This window comes from Vidua chalybeata, chromosome 11 (assembly GCF_026979565.1).
Source record: "Vidua chalybeata isolate OUT-0048 chromosome 11, bVidCha1 merged haplotype, whole genome shotgun sequence".
In the NCBI taxonomy this organism is placed as follows: Eukaryota; Metazoa; Chordata; class Aves; order Passeriformes; family Viduidae; genus Vidua; species Vidua chalybeata.
In genome coordinates, this window is record NC_071540.1 from 2,752,427 (window position 1) to 2,772,858 (window position 20,432).

The 20,432-nt window shown below is 41.8% G+C and overlaps 1 protein-coding gene across 3 annotated transcripts in view; it reads left to right on the forward strand.

Moving 5' to 3' along the window:
* Positions 1-215: 215 nt before the first annotated feature.
* The window catches only part of PEPD (peptidase D), a 143,148-nt gene continuing 122,931 nt past the window's right edge, over positions 216-20,432 (forward strand). For 2 of the 3 annotated variants that reach the window (XM_053952645.1, XM_053952647.1), the window contains exons 1-3: positions 216-241; positions 5,649-5,832; positions 7,055-7,182. In XM_053952645.1, the coding sequence (XP_053808620.1) occupies positions 225-241; positions 5,649-5,832; positions 7,055-7,182 (329 nt within the window). In that variant the 5' untranslated portion in view covers positions 216-224. Of the gene's footprint in view, positions 242-5,648; positions 5,833-7,054; positions 7,183-20,432 lie in introns of those variants that run through there. The other variant, XM_053952648.1, reaches the window with a different exon arrangement.

The window sequence follows — 20,432 nt, forward strand, 5'->3', positions numbered from 1 at the left end:
GCGGGGCGTTCGGGGAAGGCGGCAGGGCCGTGAGGGGTGCGCGGTGGGTCAGCCGTGAGGGGAAGGTGGCGGGGCCGTGAGGGCAGCGCGGCGGGACGTTCGGGGAAGGCGGCGGGGCCGTGAGGGCAGCGCGGCGGGGCGTTCGGGGAAGGCGGCGGGGCCGCTCCGCCCGCCCCGCGCCGCGGCGCCGCCGCCACGTGACCGCGCAGCGCCGGCGAGCGAACATGGCTGCGGCGGCGGGGTGAGTGCGCGCCCGAGCGGCACCGGGACCCCCGGAGCGCCCGGCACACCCGACCCCCGGCACCCCGCTCCCTGCCGAGGGCACGGCGCGGCCGCTGGGGGCTCGCGGGAGGCCCACTGCGCCGGCGGTGTCCCCGGCCGGCGGCGGGGCCGGACCGGCAGGGTATAGGCTGGCGCCGGGCTGCGTGCTCCGTTCCCGGGGTTCTCCGAAAGGATTTCGGGTTTTGCGCGGGGCGCTGAGAGAGCTGGGAAGGGTCCCACGGGCGGGTTGGCTCGCAGTGCTTCGTCCCCAGCCGTGCGTTATCCTTTAAGTTGTCTCAGGTTTGGAAGTGATGCTTAAAGGCGGCTTGGATTACATAGCACGAGGGTTTTCCCACATTTTATAACAAAATTCAGCCATTTCATCCCGTGCTGTAAGAAGGTGCCATTATAACGGTATGAAAACGAAGGGAGAAGTTTCCGAAGTTGCCGAGGACGGGTCAGGCTGGGGCTCGGCTGTGACGCGGGGCTTGGGGAGGTCGCTGCCCCGCGGGTGCCCTCGGCCCCGGTGTCCCGGCGCTGTCCGGGCGTTCCCTGCCCCGGCCGCTCCTGCCCGGCCCCCGGCGCCACCCTGGGCTGCGCTGGCAGGAAGGACCTGGAGGGCGCCGCGGCTGCAAATGTGAACTTTACCAGAAGCACTGAGTTGGCCGTGAAGAAAATACCCATTTTATACCTTGAAGAGCCGTAGTTGCTTTTACTGTTTGGTTGTATCGCCTGTTTCCTTGGGCTGCTGTTAGCGAAGGCCTCTCGAGCTTCACATATGGGATGTGGAAACACCATTGGAAATTGTTTATGCTTCAGGCTGGTGTTGATGGATCTGTTGCTCAAAACAAACAAATAAATAAGGCCCAGTCAATAAACAAGTGATAATTTACTAAAAAGTAGTTTCAGTAGTTTCTCATCTTCATTGAAATCTGGATCTTCTCTGTGGGATCTCAGGAGAACAGAAATGGCAGTCCATTAATTTTCTGCTCAAAAAACCCAGAAGTACAAAAGGTTAACTGAAAAATGGTAGGAAAACCATAAAGGAAATAGGAGTTTTGGTTACTAGTGTGTTCTGGTGGTTGCTTTACAACAAATCCAAAATGTTAGATGAATCATATAGTACCAGAATGTACGCTCTTTAAAATACAAAACTTCTGAAATAATCATTGAAAATCAGGAGCTCCAGGCAAAAGAAAAATATCCTTTAAAGAAAGAGATGTAGTTTAATGTTCCTAGCTATATTTCACTTGCAGTATAATAAAATAAAAGAGCTCGTCTGTGAGCTTGGGCCTAAGTGATCATAAAAATTGTATGTGACAGCCAGCAGGAAACTGTCAACTACTGTGGGAGGCCTTTACCAGACTGAGCAGTGGTTGAATGCTGGTACCAGACTGGAGGAAACAAGGGAGCTGAGCTTCTCTTGCCCTGTTTTGTTCTTGCCAGTATCCACTTTTGACAATGGCTAAGGTTTATTTGCAGAAGCTTGCATAGCTTCTGCAGAGGCATGCACAACAAAGCAGTGCTTGTATCAAATGCACTTCTGTTTCAAATGTGTAACTTCACATGAGAGCTTTGGGTTGTTGTGTGGCTGGACATGCTGGAGTCCTTGTGCTAACAGAAGAAGCTGACCTTGGAGGGCCAGCCAATGTGTTGTATTAATTCAGTTCTGATAACCGCTGAAGCAAGTCCAGAGGAAGCCACGAAGTTGATCAGAAGACTGAAGTGTCTCGTAAGAAGACAAGCTGAGAAAATTTGGGCTGTTCTGGAAAGGAGAAGGCTGTGTGGAGGCTCACAGCACCTCCCTGTGTCTGAAGGGGTTCCAGGGAAGCTGGAGAGGGACTGTTCATCAGCAGCTGCAGTGATAGGGCAAGGAGTAATGGGCATAAACGGAAAGAGAGGAAGTTTAGGCTGGATATTAGGAAGAAATTCTTAACTGTAAGAGTGGTAAGATACTGGAACAGTTGTCCAAGGAGGCTGTGGATGCCCCAGCACTGGCAGTGTTCAAAGCCAGGCTGTGCAAAGCTTTGAGCAGCCTGGTCTGCTGGAGGTGTCCTTGCCCATGCCAGGGATGTGGAACAAGATGATGTTTGAGGTTTGTTCCAACCCAACCCATTCTATGATTCTGTGATTTTTGTGTCTTGTGGGATATAACTGAGTGATTAGAGATCATGGACCAAAATGAAAAGCTTGTAGCTTCTTCTCTAAAGACAATTTTGTGGCAGTTTTTTTCCGAGGCAAAGACCATAGTTTTACACTGCTTACACCGTAATTGCATGTGTATTTGTAAGGTTGATACACATGAGGCACTTATATATGTGTACCCACTCTATTTGCTACAAGTCATTGAACAGCCAGTCCTGTGTGTGACATTTTCTTTCTTGTGATCTTGAGTATTATGAGAGTTCTGTTTCCCAGTTTTTATTTACCATGGAAAGCTGGGTGTACAGCCATACATCTTCTTGTAAGACTTAAATGCCCCTGTCAGTATTGTGTCTGAAAAGAGCTCTCTGTGTTAGCTGTGGAAAGCTCGTGCATGGCTCATGTGTGCCAAGTGAGTGGATCTCTGCAGGCAAAGCAGCACCTGTTGTTCTGCCATGTGTGTCAGTCCATCCATGGGGTGCCATCAGTTTGGTATCTGGGTGCTTGCAGGAGAAAAAACAGAACAAGAGCTGTGGAGGAAGCAAACTCCTCCTTGAATATTCTCTCTAAAACCTAGCTGGTTTTCTCTGCAGAATTCCAGTTGTGATAGTTGGTGTATTTCCTGGTGTATTTCCATCTGAGGTATGAATTAACATGAGTGCTCAGCAAGAGCCTGAGAACAGAGCAGGATTTGCAGCAACACTCAGCCCAGCCCTCGGGTCCTGCAGCCCTTGCTGCAGGGTCCAGCATGCTCAGCTCTTGTGATTTCTACAGTAGCCCTAAAACAGATACCAAGGCCATGGCCCTGGAGAAACTGTGCCTCTCTAAAGCAGCTGCAGAGGCCATGCTCTGCTGTGGGTTAATATTGTGGCATCATATTCAGACAGGGAAAGTGGGATGTGTTATGTCCAAGGAAGAATATGCTTTCACTTAGAGAAAACGTGCACAAGAACTATCATTTTGCACTAGAATGCAGTTTAGCTGCAGCATTAAGATCCCAGTAAAAGGCACACTCCAATGGCTTGTTAAAACTACTGGTATGAATTGCTGCCTGATGTCATTATTTCTCCTTAAGGGTCGTTTGGATTGTCAAAGGTTTTAAGTGTAATAAAAGCATTAATATTAGACTTAAGGGAGATGAAAATGTGCCTTTGTACAGCTTCCTATGAACTCCAGGGTGTAGGAATAGGCCTGGAGGAGAGAGGTCAAAGTTCTCTCTTTTTTCTTTTTTTTTTTTTTAAATCACAGAAAAAGATTCCTAAACTTATGAAGCGAGTAAAATTGCAATGAAGGTGACTTTTTTCCTTCCTTTGAAGCAAAACATGAGACAGGCTTTGCTACATCCTCTGCCTGTTAGTTTTTTGGGTTTTTTTTTAATCAGCAGATACAAAGATCTGAGAGCAACATACGCTGTAAGGGTATCTGGTGATGTTCTCTCTTCCCTTTTATAAATGCCCCATAAGGTGAGCATATGATTTCCAGGCTGTTGCATGCACTTACTCTAAGGGATGATCATGCTTGGAGAACAGCGTTTTCAGCCTCGTGTGCGCTGCTGAATTACTGAGCCACAGCTTTGTACCTGGAAAGCCTTGCCAATTTTTAGTTTGAGGTTCACTATCTGACTTAAAACTTTCAGTCGGTTTTGCTAGGATTGTGTGAACTTGCTTCCTTCTTCCTACAGGCATGGGTGCCCCAAAACAAAAGCTTATGCTGTGCTTCCAGGCTGTGCTGATGTGCTGTAACCCTTGTGATGATTACCTGCCTTGGTGAGGGGTTGTCAGGTGTGTTTTGGAAGGAATAAAAATAAACACATTTGGGTTTTGTGCACCATCAGCTGAACTTGGAAGCAGATAGTTTGAAAACTGGATTAACAAGAGCAGTCTTTTACCTTCTAAAATTACTTATGCTGTTACATCAAATGGTTATAAGCAAGTAAAATAAAGTATTTTATTAGGTCTTTTATGCTGTGGCTGGACTAGGAAATTACAGGGTTTACATTTCTGAGGTTGATAGAGTCTTTTAAGGAGGTTATGCAGCTATAAATCAAAGGTTACCTTTCAGATTGCCTATGAAAGCTATATAATAATTAAGATGTGGAGCTTTGCACCTCTGAGGTTAAGTACTTTTGTGGTTGGTTCATTTCTTGTCATCTTAACATAGTAACAAGGTAACTGCACCTTTCTGGCATCTCCTGTAAAGCATAGCTGATAGAAAGTGACCATCCTGTCAGTCTTGGAGAAGCTGAGGTGGGGGGACAAATTGGACTTAAATAATAGGATTTTATGGATAAATTTTATTGATCATCTCTAATACTGAAGCTCCAAAGCATAGCTTTGCTCTATTAAGCATTAAAAACCACCCCCAAAACAAACTGCTTTTAGATTCTTCTCGTATCATCTGGTTAAACTCTTCCCTCTGCTCCATATCCTAGAAAAGCTATAGTGTTTCTACTGGTAAATCTCTAAAAGGTGCACTTACAGACCTGAAACAAATGTGAATGAATCAGCCACATATTCTTGAGGTACTTACAACATCTAAAATTACTTGGTAAGAGCGAGCTCTCAGCTTTTAAACTGTATCCTCACAGTTGCAGCTCTGTTGAGTGCAATCTTTCAGAGGCTTTCTGGGCTGTCTCAGCACATTTGTGTGGCCTTAGGGACAAGTGGTGGTACCCAATATGTGCTGCTGTGGCCACGTGTTTGAGTTCAGTCACCAGCTGAAGCTGCTTGTGTGTGTTCAAGAATAAATATACATACATAGAAAAGAGATTAGCACATCCTGTGTGAGTGTGGGAAATGCTGTTGTCCTGTGTCTGCTGTCCATCATCTTTTCTCTCCACTCCCTGTTTCCCAGAAGGACTTGCTGAAGTTTGCTAGACTTACTGTAAACTTCCACTTCTGTTTTCAGCACCTCAGAACTAATTTTCTTCCCTCCTGCTTTGCTCCTCCTCAGCTGACACGGGCTGTAGTCACTTTGTGTTGCCTTACCCAAAGGGATGTGATGAGGGACGTGCTGTGGGCTGGAGCTGCAGCCAGCCTTCTCTGCTGTTTCCACCTCTTTCCTGTGGTACTTGTGTGAGCAATGCTTGATGCTTGCTTGAGAGCAGTGTGTGTGTGTACATCTCCTCCCCAGGAGTGATGAGCCTCTTGTTAGTAGAGTTGAATTAAACTAATGAGCACTGTGCATCTAAATTGTGCTAAACACTATCTTTGCCATTAATTGTCAATTGAAAAAATCTCTTCTAGACCCTCCTTTTGGCTGGGGAATGAGACTTTGAAAGTGCCTGTAGCGCTCTTTGCCTTGAACAGAAGACGACTGTGTGAACGGCTGAGGCAGAATAAGGATGTCCAGAAGAATTCAATTGTTCTGCTGCAGGGTGGAGAAGAAACCCAGAGATACTGTACTGATACTGGTATTGTGTTTCGCCAGGTAAGAGCTGAATCAAAACTTCAAATTTAGAAACTCCCTTCGACTGCTTGAACTTTTAAATGATTTTAAATTATTTTCTCTATCTCTCAGATGTGCATTATCTTGCTTCACTTAAATAAATTGGCTTCTTTATAACATTGCTTCTTCAGCTTTGAGTTGCTCTCAATTTCAGTGCTTTAGTGCAGGCTCATTATCTGTTTTAAAGGGCCTAAACCTGTTCAAGGCCTTACTGCTCATCAGTGTTTGAATCTAATCTTGTAGACAGCAGTGGAATATTTCTTCATTTTTTCAGCCTTGTCTGTGACCCAAAAAACAACCTTCTTTGTGTAATAAAACATATTACAGCAGACTTAAGCTGAATTAATTAATAGAAAAGTATATTTCGTGGTTTTATAAAACAGCAGCCAATATCTTGGAATTTACAGCATTTGTCTTCTTAAGTTAGACTCTTCCTTAAGTACCCATGTGTTCTTCTGTCACAAATAGGACTTAACACTTTCTGGGGATGTTGGGGTAAAAGAACTCAAATTATGCATATCCCATACCCTGCATGGTTTCTGCAGCACTTTGTTTTGTGAATTTAATTGAGCTGTTGTATGTTATGAAGAAACAAATGCAGTAAATTCTAATTTAGATAGCACGTATCCTAATGTCGTTATTAGTCTGGTTTTAGAGGAGATGCACCTTGCAGGGTACTAGACCATATGTCTGTCCTTATCAAAATTAAATCTTGTATTGTTAGGTGTTTTGTTGTTTGCTTGCTTGTTCTAAAATAACTCTTGGCTAAGGGCTGTTCCTAGTTCAGCTTCCTCTTCTCTGGGAAAGGTTGGTTTCACTTCAGCACTCTACAACCCAATGAAGCTGCACTCTGCTTTTGCCTTGTCTCTTGTGAGGTGATTGTTTCTCCCTGATAATACATTCCCATATTCTAGATTAGAAGAATGTATTTTAATGTGTAGTGTCTGTTTATTGTGCTGAGTTAACTCTTTATGGTAGTTTATTAATCTCTGATCCTTTCCAGTTGCCAGCAAAGGGATTTGTATTATTCTAACCTAAAACTAAGCAGTCTGAAAAGGTTTAGACCTAAACTACTTCTCCTGCTCCAAAAGCAAGAGACCTCTTCCAAATATGTGGAAATAGGAATTAATATGTACTGTAGTGTATTTTTAGAGCTGGTAGAAGTGAGGTCTTTCTTCTAAGAATATATTTTGTTTTAACCTAGGAATCTTACTTTCACTGGACTTTTGGAGTAACTGAAGCAGGCTGCTTTGGAGCAGTAGATGTTGATACTGGAAGATCTATACTTTTTATTCCACAACTCCCTGAAAGCTATGCTGTTTGGATGGGAAAGTAAGACCTATCTTTTAACTGCATTCTGGTGTATCCAAGTACTTTATATAATGTAACTGCCTGTAGAGCTCCAGTGTTGTGTCATTTAATCAGATTCCACCAAATCGCGCCCTGGGAATGATATATACATAGAGTGATATATACAAACAGAGATACAAAACATGATCAGTTGATATTGGTCATGTGATAGGAAATGATCCACCACCATCTGGAACACAGTACCCTTAGCATTGGAACCCATGAATCTCATGGTGGCTCTGAGAGGAAGGTGAAACATAAGAAAAAGTCACTACCTGTGTTAAGCCCAAGCAAGTTCAACAATAAAGCAGGCTTTTTCAAGATGCTTCACCAGTTTGCAGCAGCCTTAGCTAATGAAGCTTTCTGAATGGCATAAGGTAGTTTAGCCTCTGATAGGCTTTTTTAAAACGAGCTCACACACAAGAAAATGTGAATTTAATGCCATTCTATGAGTGTGCCATAAACCTCTCTCCATCCACCTTGGTAGTAAATACTGCACAATGCCACAGTAGTGGAGGAATTGATTTATTTATGTGTTCATTTATTTTCTCAGTCTTAATTGTATTTATACCATCTACCAATTTTTGTACATTTTTGTATCATCTACATTGTCTCAGAACATTGGATTGCTTCTAATTTAATCTTTTGACAAGCTGCTTCACTTCTAATTGAAGCTATCACTTATATTTTAATGCTAATTTTGGGAAAAGGAAAACAGTTGTAACTGATCCCATGTGCTGAACTGTGTCAGACCATATGGCAGGGCATGGCTGCTGTCTTCTCAGAGAGTTTATATGAATTTCACTGTCTTAGACCTGTCTGGGGACTGAAATTGTGATGGCATAAAAATCTGCCTACTGTTGTCTGAAATATTTTAGCTGTGAGCCACACCTGTCTGGGAGGGCAGGTTCTGTAATCCCCCCACGTGTACTCTCAGAAATCTGTTCCCACTTACAGACAAAGTTTTTTCCTATCCTTAGGTTCTCTTCTGCTAGTTCAAAACAGCTGTTTCATACCCACACTAATTGTGTCTAATCTAAGAAAGTTTAAAAATATTATTGAAATTCCAGCATTTCATTTTGCACTTTCAAACAGAATATTGTGGTGCTTATAACTATTGGCCTATTTGATTTGTTTGTGCAGCACTTGTTACCTGTCCATTTACAGAATTAATTAAGTCTAGTTCAAAGTGGTTTATTGTCATTGTTTGTGTCTTCTTGCAGAGTATAACAAATGGTCTTTGTTGTTTTCTAAATTTTTCTCCTTACCCTTCCTGAATCCCTCTGTTTGAATCTTGTTTTCTCTTCTGTCAGCCGTGGTCATGTACTTTTTCTGCTTGTCAGGAGGAGGATGGGTGAATAACTCATTTGTGAGTCAGTAGCGGTTCTGCTTCATAAGTTGGTTGGCAGTGGGTACTGCTCACAGCTGGGGATTGTGTTCCTTCCCAGAAGATTCAATTTTAACTCAAAATTAGCACTGAAAGAAAAACACAAGTAAACATGCCTTCCATCCACTGCAGTTTATTACTATAGTTTGCCTTGGAAGTGCTTACTTCTGGGCCCATGGAAGGCACTATCTGCTCACTGGAGAAACAGTCGTTTCACATCAGTGAAGCACAAATCAGTGTACTGCTTTGTGTGGTATTTGAGGGATTGGGATCATACAGAGGTCTGCAGCTGGTCTGCTAGTTCGTAGCATAGGGTGGAGTTGTTTTGCCTGGTGTTTATTCTGCTTTCTATTTAAGACACATGTGAATTTGGGCAGAAATACAAAGATTCTCTTAAAATTAATGCAAATGGCTCTTTACTACAATTTTACCACTGCTGTATTACTAAATGTATCATTGGATGTAGTGTTGTGCCTTCACTTCACTGAAGAACACATTTGAGTTGCTTTTGAAGCATAGTGTGGATAATGTGTCATTCAGAAGGGTTACTCTTTTTGCCTTGAAGCAATACAAAAATGGGGCTTCCTGACTCCATTCAGACTGCAGGCTTAGTTTGGCCAAAGCCAGAGCGGTCCCTGAGGTGTTTGCTTGGAGATCAGCACACCGTACATTTACAGATGAGACCATGAGCACTGTGATTTTTCCAGCCTCACCACTGCACTTGTTTTGATGGTTGGTGCTGCATGCTGAGGTGGTGCCTGGGGACTCTGCAGAGCAGATGGGCATGGAGGGGGGGATGCTCCACTCTGGGCTGGGGTCACCCACAACCCAGCACTAAGCAGTACGGGTGTTGAGGGTGACCGCTGCTTTGGAGGTGTTATGGATCAGGACTTCATGCTGAATGTGTGTGCTCTGAAGATGTGTAAAAATAGTTGTAAGGCTACCTTTCAGAAGCCCTTCAAGCCAAAATAACCTCTGCAGTTTTAAAAGGAAGGAGAGATTTAGTTTAGCTCTCGGACTATGGACCTTCTCCAAAAAACCCAAAGTCTCTTAAGGTGGCAGTTGCAGAATTGTTATGAAGGTAATTGCAGGACTGGTGCTCCTACGTTCACGGAAGTGATCAGAACAACACTGCTCTGTTTTTAAATTATGGCTGTGGGCATTTCTCCAGATGTTGGGCCAGCCAATTTCTTTGTTGTTGGCTGGAAAAACCTTTTCAAGTAAGAGAACCACTTTGCCTGTTTCTTGACCTGTACCTCTGCCCCTGACCCTCTGTCATTTGTAAGGCAGAAACACAGACTCTGAGCTTAGTGGGTGGCTTTTCTGCTCTTGAATATTTTTCTGTTTTTAAATTTAGAAGGATGAGGTTTAGAAATGATTCTGGTAATATAGGATAGTAAAGTCTTCAGAAGTGTAAATGTTTTGTAAATGTCCCTCTTTCTTGGCACAGTCTTACCTAATCAAGTTTCTGGTGCAACAAAGCTGTTAGCCATCATTTCTGTTCCTAGAAAGCATTGAGTTGGTATGACTACATGCCTTCACAAAGACTTCAGTTTTGCTAATTAATGCTGCACCTGCCATTTACCTCCTTAATTATAAATGACAGAACTAGTCAGTGTGCTGATTAGAGATATTTCATAAAGTAAAACATACTGTACAGCAGCTGCTTTATGTGGAGAGCATGCCAGAATGACTTAATAGCCTTGCCACATAGAGTGTTTTTAATGGAAGACAGAAGGTATTTAACCCTTTCATGCTCTAACTTTAGAAACACATATTAAATTTATTACTCGTTCAGAAAAATAAAATGGTGCTGTGGTGCCCAATTAATGGTGCAATTTCCTATGTTTTCTCTGAAACTCTGCTGGATGACAGGTAAGCATTGCAGATTTAATCTGACTTTAGTTGCACTCACTTAATTGCACTCACTCTAAATTCACTCCCTCTAAGTAATGTTTTTCCATGGATTTGATTGAAAGCTATCTGTGTGTTCAAAGTTGAACCTTGGATTAGTGCTTGGAGCTGTAATAAAGCACAGTGAAATGCTTTGCAAATGTTAGTTATTTCTCAGTGACCTAATGAGGAAGCTCTTTAAAACATTGTCATAAATTTCAAGTAGATTGCAACCAAAATCAACCTTTGGTTTTGGTGATTACACTTGACTGACATCAGCAAAGCTGAGTAGTTTTACTGCCTTTTGAAAAAACTGCAGAAGTATATTGTTGGGAGTTTTTTGTTTGTTTGCTTTTTTTCCCCTTAACACTTTAGAAAGGATTAGATACAAGAAAGGAAGGGATATAACTTTTGAAAGGATCAGATCAGTACAAGAAAGCCTCTCAGTCTGTGTGGGCTTTTACCTGTTTTTTCTTATAGACTTTTTGGGACCATGAAAATTAGAAGTTAAGAAATTGGTTTCTTGATCTCTTCTTCTAAATGGAGATTGGTGAGATTTTGTGGCATTTGTATTTTGAATAATTGCTGTATTAAATTGTGCACAGCATGGTATGTTTGACTGTATGGTGGTGATGGATTCTGGTGCATGAATTACTCTTGTTCTGGCAAGCAGAGGGCAAGGTGTGTGGAAGGGAAGCTGACAGTGGGGACAGCTCTTTGGGAAGGGAGTGGAGTGCGTGTGCAGGTTATAGGGAACGAACTCCAGATTTTCTTAATTGCACTTCTTAATGTACATTTTGCAGGAATGAAGGGCATCTTCTACAGGAGTTTTATTAATGTGGAGCATACAGGTCCTCTTCTCCATAGCCTGCTCCAAAACTGTGTGTCTCTTGGTTTTATCTTCAGAACTGATCTGCCATCTCCTACTATTTTTATTGTCATTTTTTCTCTAAAATGCTCTCTTTATGCTTCTCTTTTTCTGTGTCTCTCAGTTTGATCTTTTACTGCAGTTTTCACTTCCCAATACCTACTGAATCTTCATTTTGCTGCTTTAAAAACACCCCAGGTTTTAATCACTTTAGGTCATCTTATTACAGTTTTGTACCAATTGGCATTGCAACTTATCTGCAAAGTTTGTTACCATCTGGAAATGTTCTCTGTGGATCTCAAACATACTCAGTTCTGCTTGTGTTTCTGAGTTGTGTCAGAACTAATTTCAATCTTTGCAGTATCCCACTAATCAAGACTTGCAGTCCATTTCTGTTTATTGCTTTAACTTCTGGGAACATTAGTCTAAATTGACACAGCACTTTCCAGTGTGGCAGTTGGAGGGTTTCCCAGCCTGAGGAATGCTCATCTTTTTATCTATTTATTTGTTTTTATTTTCTGCTTTAGGCTTTTCTGTTTTCTTATTATGACTAGTCATTGAGTTTCAGGTTACATTGTAGTGTTTCTGTCCAAGACAATTTGAGTTGATTTTGGAGAGTAGCAGTCCTGAGAAAGTTTTTTTGTGAAATATTTCACTATTATTCATGTAGTACATCTGTTGCTTTGCCCTTCATCTGATCCTTTCGAAACTGCACGATAAAGCTGGGTGCTTTTGATTGACAAGACTTACTTGTGCCATCCCCCAGGGTGCTTATTTTCCATGATTCCAGTTCTCTCCCTGGTACAGTGATTTCCATTCCTTGTCCCCCATTCATTTATTATTGTATTTCATAGAATCATAGAATGGCCTGAGTTGGAAGGGACTTTAAAGATCATCAAGTTCCAACCTCCCACCATGGGCAGGGACACCTTCCATTCTCCCAGGCTGCTCCAAGCCCTGTCCAACCTGGCCTTGAGCACTTGCAGGGGTGAGACAGCCACAGCTTCTCTGGGCATCCTGTGCCAGGAACTCAGCACCTTCACAAGAAAAAATTATTTCTAATATATAATCTAAACCTGCTCCATTTTAGTTTGAAGCTATTCCCCCTTGTCCTGTCACTCCAGGCTCTTTAAAAATAGACTTTCTCCTTCTTTCTTTTTGGCTCCTTCAGGCACTGGAAGGCTGCAGTGAGGTCACCCTGAAACTTCTCTTTTCCAGGCTGAACAATCCCAGTTTTCCCATCCCTCTGCTCCTCCTGGAGCCTCCTCTGGGCTCTGTGCAGCAGCTCCAGGTCCCTCCTGTGCTGGCCAGGCTGGGGCAGCTCTGCAGGTGGCTCTCAGCTGAGGGCAGAGGGGCACAATCCCCTCCCCTGCTGCCCGGGCCGGGCCCAGCCCAGGGCAGGGTTGGGCTGGCGGCTCTCGGGGCCGGGCAGGGCCGGCTCTGCCCCGCGGCTCCCCCAGGGCTCTCCCAGAGCTGCCCTTGACTTGTTCATTCCCAGCCTGGATTGATCCTGAGGGTTGCCCCAACACAGATGCAGCTCTAGCACTTGTTTGTGTTAAACCTCATGAGATGCCCATGTGCCAGCTGCCTCATTTTATCTGTGGATAAAAATTACTTTTTCAGAATAATTCATGTCTAGATTGCCACGTCACTGGCAATTGTTTTCTCTAAAGCACTGCTCAAATACTCAGACTTCTTAAATGTTCAGTTGTCCTAGTGTTCTCATTGTCCACAACCTTGCTTGGTCTGGGATGAATGTGTATTGTATTTATGACTTTTACTTCAGTACTTATTTTTATAAATCTTTGCTTTCTTACAGCTTTCTTAAACAGCTTAAGTTTCTTGTTGAGAAGGCTTGAAACCATAATAGCAATTTGTATCCATCCATTGACTGACCTCTCTGCCAGCATACACCTTTAAGTGAATGCTCCAGTTGGTGATTTTGTAAGCATTAAAGTGCTTCTTTTTCCCCTCCTCTTTTTGATTCAGGCGTTTTGAGAAAAAAACCAGCACTAAGCAAATCTGTTGGATGATGCTGCAGCAGAGTTTTTTAATATCCGGATGTGGCTTCAAACCACAGATTGAGATAGCACGTCTCATTTCAGTGGTGTGGCAGGGAATGTTGACAACCCCCACACGGCATTTCTTATTTTATACTTTATGTAATGTGCTACCAGCAGTACTGAGTTCAGTGATACAAACTCCTGATAACATTTTGAAATATCAGAGAAGCCAAGCTTTTCTTTTTTTATCAGGCGTGCCATGTGTTTTTTCTACAAAGACTTGGCTTCTGCTGGTAGGAAGGTGAACTGCAGCAAAAGAAGTGTCCATGGGGGTTTGCCAGCAGTGCTCCAGCAAGGCTCTGCACCTCCACACTGCCTCCTGCTGTGCCACTACCCGGCCTGAGGGCAGAGCTCTGCTTCTTTTTGCCCTGCATTTGGGAAGGTGCTTCAGTGAAAAAAACCTCAAGTGAAATACCTACATTGGTTCCTATGTTCTTGCACTTCTGAAATTCCACATTCTTAGCTCTTGATGCTAACTGTTTTCCTTAGTTTTTTTTATTCCCTGTGACCTGTCTGTATGCTCAGGAAGGACTCTCTGAAACAATGTGGTCTCTCTTGAGAAACAAAAAAAGGAAAAACAAACCCAACTGGTCTGCTAAAATATGCTAGGGAAGTGTATCATTAAATTTAATGCTTCTTAAAAGTTAAATGTGAGTGTAAAGCAGGCAGAATGTGTTTTACTGCTGTGTACCCCTTGCTGGAGCCCTGGCAGTCAGAGCAGGTGCTCACAACTGTCTTGGGGAACACCAGATGCTTCTTTGTCTGGCAGGGGCAGTATGATGTCCTGGATAGTGTACTGTGTGAAAAGGTAGCTTCTGTCTTTTCTTTGTGCCCATTGAGTTGTTGTGTCAAGTTCATTTAATTTCTTTGTGGTTTGGCTTTCCTTACAAGTTGTGAAATGCGAATGTTATCATCCCTTTCCTTCAAAGCTGTTCAGGTCATCTAATGCTGCTGTAAAAATCAGTGCTGCTTTGTCTCGTTCTGTTACCATTTAATATGGGAGATGTGAGACATGCTACTCACATTCCAGAGCTTGCTATGGTGCTTTTATGTGTGAGATATTAAATATTGCTTGTTTCCCCCTCCCTCCCCATCTTGATGTTTTTCCAGAGTACAAGCAGAGCATCTGCTATTGGCAGATTTGGAATAGAACTTCTTTTGTTAAGGAGCATGAATTGAGACCAGTGTTTGAGTGAAACACTTAGTGTATATAGTGACCTAGAAATTACACTTAATACCTTAACCACTATAATTCTTATGCTCTTTTTTTTGAGAAGAGAGCTTTCTAATGAGTATATGTCATCAGTTTAATGCTACAAGAAATCTTTTGGGGATTTCAGTGTGTAAACATTTCCTTAGTCACAGTTCTTTCTGTATAGAGCCCTTGACTCCAAGGAAGAATTTTATTTGCAGAGAGGAATAAAGCAAAGGTTACCAGTTGCAAGTTTTCTGTGTTTTTGTTGGGTAGCTCTTAAATGTCTAATTGAGACGCTGTTGCTTGAGGTAGAATTTATAGAAAGTCTAAAGACCTGTTCATCTTTTGGAAATGCCTGTGGTGGGAATAGCTAAGCAGGAGCAGTGAGACTGTATACTTGAAGTGGATGAAGTAGGGAGGTCAGTGTTTGGCTTTTGCTAGGACTTACTGTGAGATTCTCCTCAAAACTTGATTTCTGATTTCCTAAGTCCAATGGCTTGTATTGCTGCTCCTACTTATTCTGATTTTGCATGATGTGTATAGCACTGGGAAGTCCAGTATTGCATACCCAGCAGCTTCTGTCCACCTTCATGCTTGTGAACTCTGCTGTTCTGCCCCTCAGACAGATGGGGCTTCACTTACAATCCTGCTTGCTTCCCAGTCAGATCAGCTTGAGTTGTCATCTTAATCTTGATTTCTTTTAAAGTCCATTATTTTCTCAGAATCCGTCTTGCTGCAGACTGTATCAAAAGAAGCAGGGAGTCTGAGTTTGCATGTGTGCAGGTAGTTTTGTCTTTCAAAGAGTGTAGCAGTAATTTTGAGAGCTGTGGAAAGGGAGTACCATTAAGGTAGTCAAAACATTGTTGGAGGCTGTCTGTGATACCAGCAAGCCCATTAGTACTGTTTTGTTTTAAATCTAGGTTGATGCCTTTTAATCTTCTTGTTTGAAATAGTGAAATTCCTTTTGGATATAAAGGTGATGGCACTTTTTTGGACAAAATCAGGAACATCTGCTGGTATCTTTTAAAGTGTGCTGTGTTGTTCTTCCTAGCAGTTCTTGACACCCTCTTGTTTGGTTAATGCTTTACCATCTGTTAACTTGATGATATTGTAATGAGAAGGGAGTTTATTGGTGAATCTCTTGACAGCATTAAAACATTGCTTTTGCATCCCTTCTCTTTCAGCTCTACATATCATGATGTATTTCTATTCTTCTGCTTTAAATTTTGCCAAGGTTGTTACTCTTGTGTTTGCAGGCTCTCTGAAATTTATACTCTGCTTTAAGCTCATTCTAGCAAGGACTGAGAAATGAGTTGTTGACTGTGTAGAACTTCAAGTGCTAAAGATTATGCTTGTCCAATTGTCTCCTTGTGCATGTGCTTTCCCTCATTTAAGTGAGGAAAAATGTAATGTATTTCATGCCGTGTGTGTGTGCTGCAGTGCCACGTACAGGTGCTACCTGCAGGATAATGTAGGCATTTAATTTGCTCAAGACAAAGTGATTTTGCCATAAAGTGGTGGTTTATATCTGTTACTCTGAATATGAAAGTCAGGGTTGAATGGAAGAAGCAGAAAGCTTTAATGTGAAGTTCGCTAGTTTTAGCCTTTCTGTCTCACTGCATCACAAATCATCCTCTCCCAATTTTGTGATACAAGCTTGGACAATTTTTCATGTACTTGAGGCACTAAAACTTGTAGAACCTATGAGGAGAGTACTGTACCCTGAACATTATTGTGTAGAAGTCTTCATTATTGGTCTATTCTATTGTTCCAACTGTGTTAATCCTTACTTTTAATTACTGCTTGTGTAAACATCACTTTCTGATATCTACCAGGAGCTGTAGCTCTAAGACAATAGGACTTGTGGATCTGTATTTAAATTGTAGGACAGTCTTCAGCATGTTGCTTTCTGTCAGTACTTACTGTCTTCTTCCCTGACTCCCCTACTACCTGACATAGTAGGAATTCCTCAAAATGGTTGTTGACTGGTTATTTTGAAATTCCTACAGCTCCTTTTTTAAAAATACATTAAATTAATGCTGTTGAGTTTTGCTGGTTGGTTGGGGTTGTTTTGTTTTGTTTTTTCTTGCTAGAGCCAGATACAGTGATTAGAAATATAGGTAATTCCCATTATTTGCCCTGCTATACATTCAGTGATAGCATGTGTGGTCAGCCATCCATCATACTGCTTTGTTGTCTGTGCCATTTGATATTAAATTAATATTTAATTTTGCAGAAGAGCAGTTACATCATGTTGGTGCTTATGGTAGGCTGCACCTATTGCTTTATTTTTATATGTAACAGTGAAGTAAGGCACCCTTCTTCCAGAACAGCTGAAAAACACAAACAAGGCCAGATGTGAGGACTTAAGGGATTCTCTGAAACAATTCAAGTCTTAACATTAAAGGTGTATAATTTGTTTATTATTCACAGTGAACATACCATTTTGAATGCTTTTTTCCTACATGAATATTCTACATTCTAGACTATGCAGTGAGATAACTAATCTTGAGCTAGGAACTCCAACTGAAATGTTGGAAAAAAGCTAAATTGGGCTACTTCAGGAAAAGCTGAATTTCATTTTAGACCTGATCCACTCTAAAAACTGAAAATCTGTCCTAGAAGCATTGAAACATAGAAATACCAAGCAACCTTTAGGAATAAATGTTAAATATATTGAAGTTTGGATGAATGTTTAGATGCAAATGAAAGCACATACATAAAAATGTATAGCAGCAATTAAGCTGCAAATATATTAGCAAGTGGCTTAGATGTGTTTCTTTCAGGAATAGCTATCAGCTGTTATAAATTCTGTTCACAGTTTTTCTTTGGCATGTGTGATTTAGATCCATCTCATTTTACCTCTCTTCTGAATACAGTTCTGAAAACCAGAACACTTTTTATCATGTTAGTATTACAAGGCTATTGCTCCAGAGTCCTTTAGCATACAAAGAAATGTTGCTTAATGGAATTCTTACAGTAATGTCAAATTTGTACAGCTCTCTTAAGATTTGTGTTATGAATTCTTGTGCAATGTAATGAACAAGAGGTTTAAAATATTTTTAGACAATGAGACCAAGTTTTTATTTGGTTTAAAATGGAAACACAACATGGTTGATAAACTGCTGCAAAGAAATTGTGATTTGAATTTTGTCCAAATATGTAAAAGCTTTAAAATAAATTCTTGGCATATTTATAGATATACAGAACTGTCATAGCTGTTCATCTTACTGATGGATAAACAGAGGAGTCAGTGTTATATTCCAGTTTAAGGATCACATCAAAGTGGAGTCAATCCTAATAATGTGGTCTGGCAAAATCTGAACTGGTGTGATTTGGTTGTGATTTGATGAAGCATCTTGGTTTTTAAACATGCCATCATGTACCATGTGAATTTAGTAAAACCAAATGGAAAAGTTTAGAATAAACTTGGATTTTTTCACTAAGATGAATAACTCACTGGGATCTTTGATTACTAGTTTTTAATACTATGCTCCCTTACGCTTTTGCTGGTGGTTTTTGTGTTTGATAAATGTGTGTTAGAGAAGTGAAGTACAGTTACTGTAAGGTATTAATTTACTCTCTGACTTAATGTTTCGCACTGGATTTTTACAGTGAAAGTTTTGCTGCTGCTCCCCCACCTCTTTTTTTCCATTGCTACCTGAGTAGCATTTTGTTTAAAATAAAGTTGTCACTTGTTATCATTGAGGGATGAATCTCCAATATTTGGTGCTTAAATAAAATCAGAGCTGTTAAAATAAGGCAGTGTATAAGAATTCAAATCTTCTTGAAATATACCTTCACATCTTAGGCCATCTTCAGCATTTCCCAATCCTCTTGAGGGTAAGAAACCAAGTAGGTGATCTAGATGGGGCAGAAAAACATGGCAGAGAGAGGAGTTTCATGGGAAGCATCAGCAGAAAGTAAACAGCTTAATGTTTAACTCAAAATAACTCAAGATTTTTCACCGGAAATTGGGATTAATTGTAAGTGGTGAACTAGAGAAGTCTCTTCTTTAAGGCATTCTTTGTGGCTGAAAATGAGAAAAACTAGGATCATACTCATGTAAATTAATATCAGTGCAGGACTCTTATGTTTTCTTTCTGATGGCCATGAACTCTGAGATGCCAGATTTTTGCCTAGATGCTTGGCCAGGAGTTTGGAGTTGCTTATTTCCACTGTAAGAGAAAAAGATAATTCCTGTTATTCTGGAAGTTAACTATTGACAATTCTAATTAACACTGGTATTTGCTTGGCTGGAGTTATAAAACTATAGGGGAAGGATATTGAGCCTTTTTAGTGCTGATCTTTTATTCTCTTTGGGTTTTTGCCAAGTTGTGTTGTCAGGGAATCTAAACAATTTTGCACACCCCAAGCCCCTTCCTTAGACCTGTAAAAATTAGGTCATTGCTTCTGTTCACATCTGTTTACAAAAGGGTTAGGGTTTATTTTTTATAAGTAAATAGGCATGATTCAATAATATCTGGGATCATATCTTCCACTTGGGTAATCCTTTTCATTAATTTATGGCTTGCTGTGGGGTTTTTTGCACATAGTCTCTGCAGTGATTAATCAGAATTCTAAAACTGGCATCCCATAGCAGCATTACAAATGACAAAGCCAAACCTAAAAGTTGTAACCAGTTAACTTACTCTAGCTTCTTGAGAGTCATTTGTAGAGAGAAGTACTCCTCATCCCTGGGAAGTATCAGATGTACTTGAAATGATGATTACTGAATGAAACTTCTGATTTTCATTATGCCAAGTGAGCATTTCGTGAAAGATACCCTGTGGCAATTGTGATCAGTGCTAGCTTTAGCCTGTTTTGCATTCAAATTGGATAAAAATGGGTACTGAGCCCTATATCTGCTCAGGAACTCTGCACTAGTACTTTTTACAGTAACTACCATGTTGTGCATAATTATCTTTCATTGAGCCCTGCTAAACTGGGGGAAAAATGGAAGAGAGTACAGAGAATATGGAAATGTACCATTGAGGATGACAGAATCACTGAATGGCCTGAGTTGGATAGGACCTTAGAGATCATCAAGTTCCAACCTCCCACCATGGGCAGGGACAGCTTCCACTATCCCAGGTTGCTCAGAGCCCCATCCAGCCTGGCCTTGGGCACTGCCAGGGATCCAGGGGCAGCCACAGCTTCTCTGGGCACCCTGTGCCAGGGCCTGCCCACCCTCACAGGGAGGAATTTCTTCCCAGTATCCCATAACCCTCCCTCTGTCAGTTTGAACCCATTTCCCCTTGTCCTGTCAATCCCTTGTAAACAGTCTCGCTCCACCTTTCCCGTCAGCTTCTTCAGGTACTGGAAAGGTCACAGTTAGGTCACCCTGAAGCTTTTCTTTTCCAGGCTGAACAATCTCAGCTCTCCCAGCCTTTCCTCCCAGCAGAGCTGCTCCATTCCTCTGATCATCCTGGTGCCTCCTTTGGACTCTCTCCAGCAGCTCCAGGTGTTCCCCAGGGCCCCAGGGCTGGGGCAGCTCTGCAGACGGGATCTCACCTGAGCGGGGCAGAGGCCCAGAATTGCCTCCCTTGGCTTGCTTTGCTTCTCTTGCTTCTCCTTCTCCCTGACCTTTGGTTGCTTTCTATACTGCTTTTCTATATGTGACAGCATAGCGTTTTTTGGCTCTAATATGGACTTCATGTTCACTTTTTCCTTGCACCTCTATGGTTCTGCAACAGAGTTGGTCTTCGAAATCTTCCCAGTGGGAGAGGCAGTTTCATCACTGGAGCTCCTGTGGGATGGTAGTTTGTGGGAAGTGTATATGAATTTATTTTTCCATCTAGTTGGAGGTGCTAAATGACTGTATAA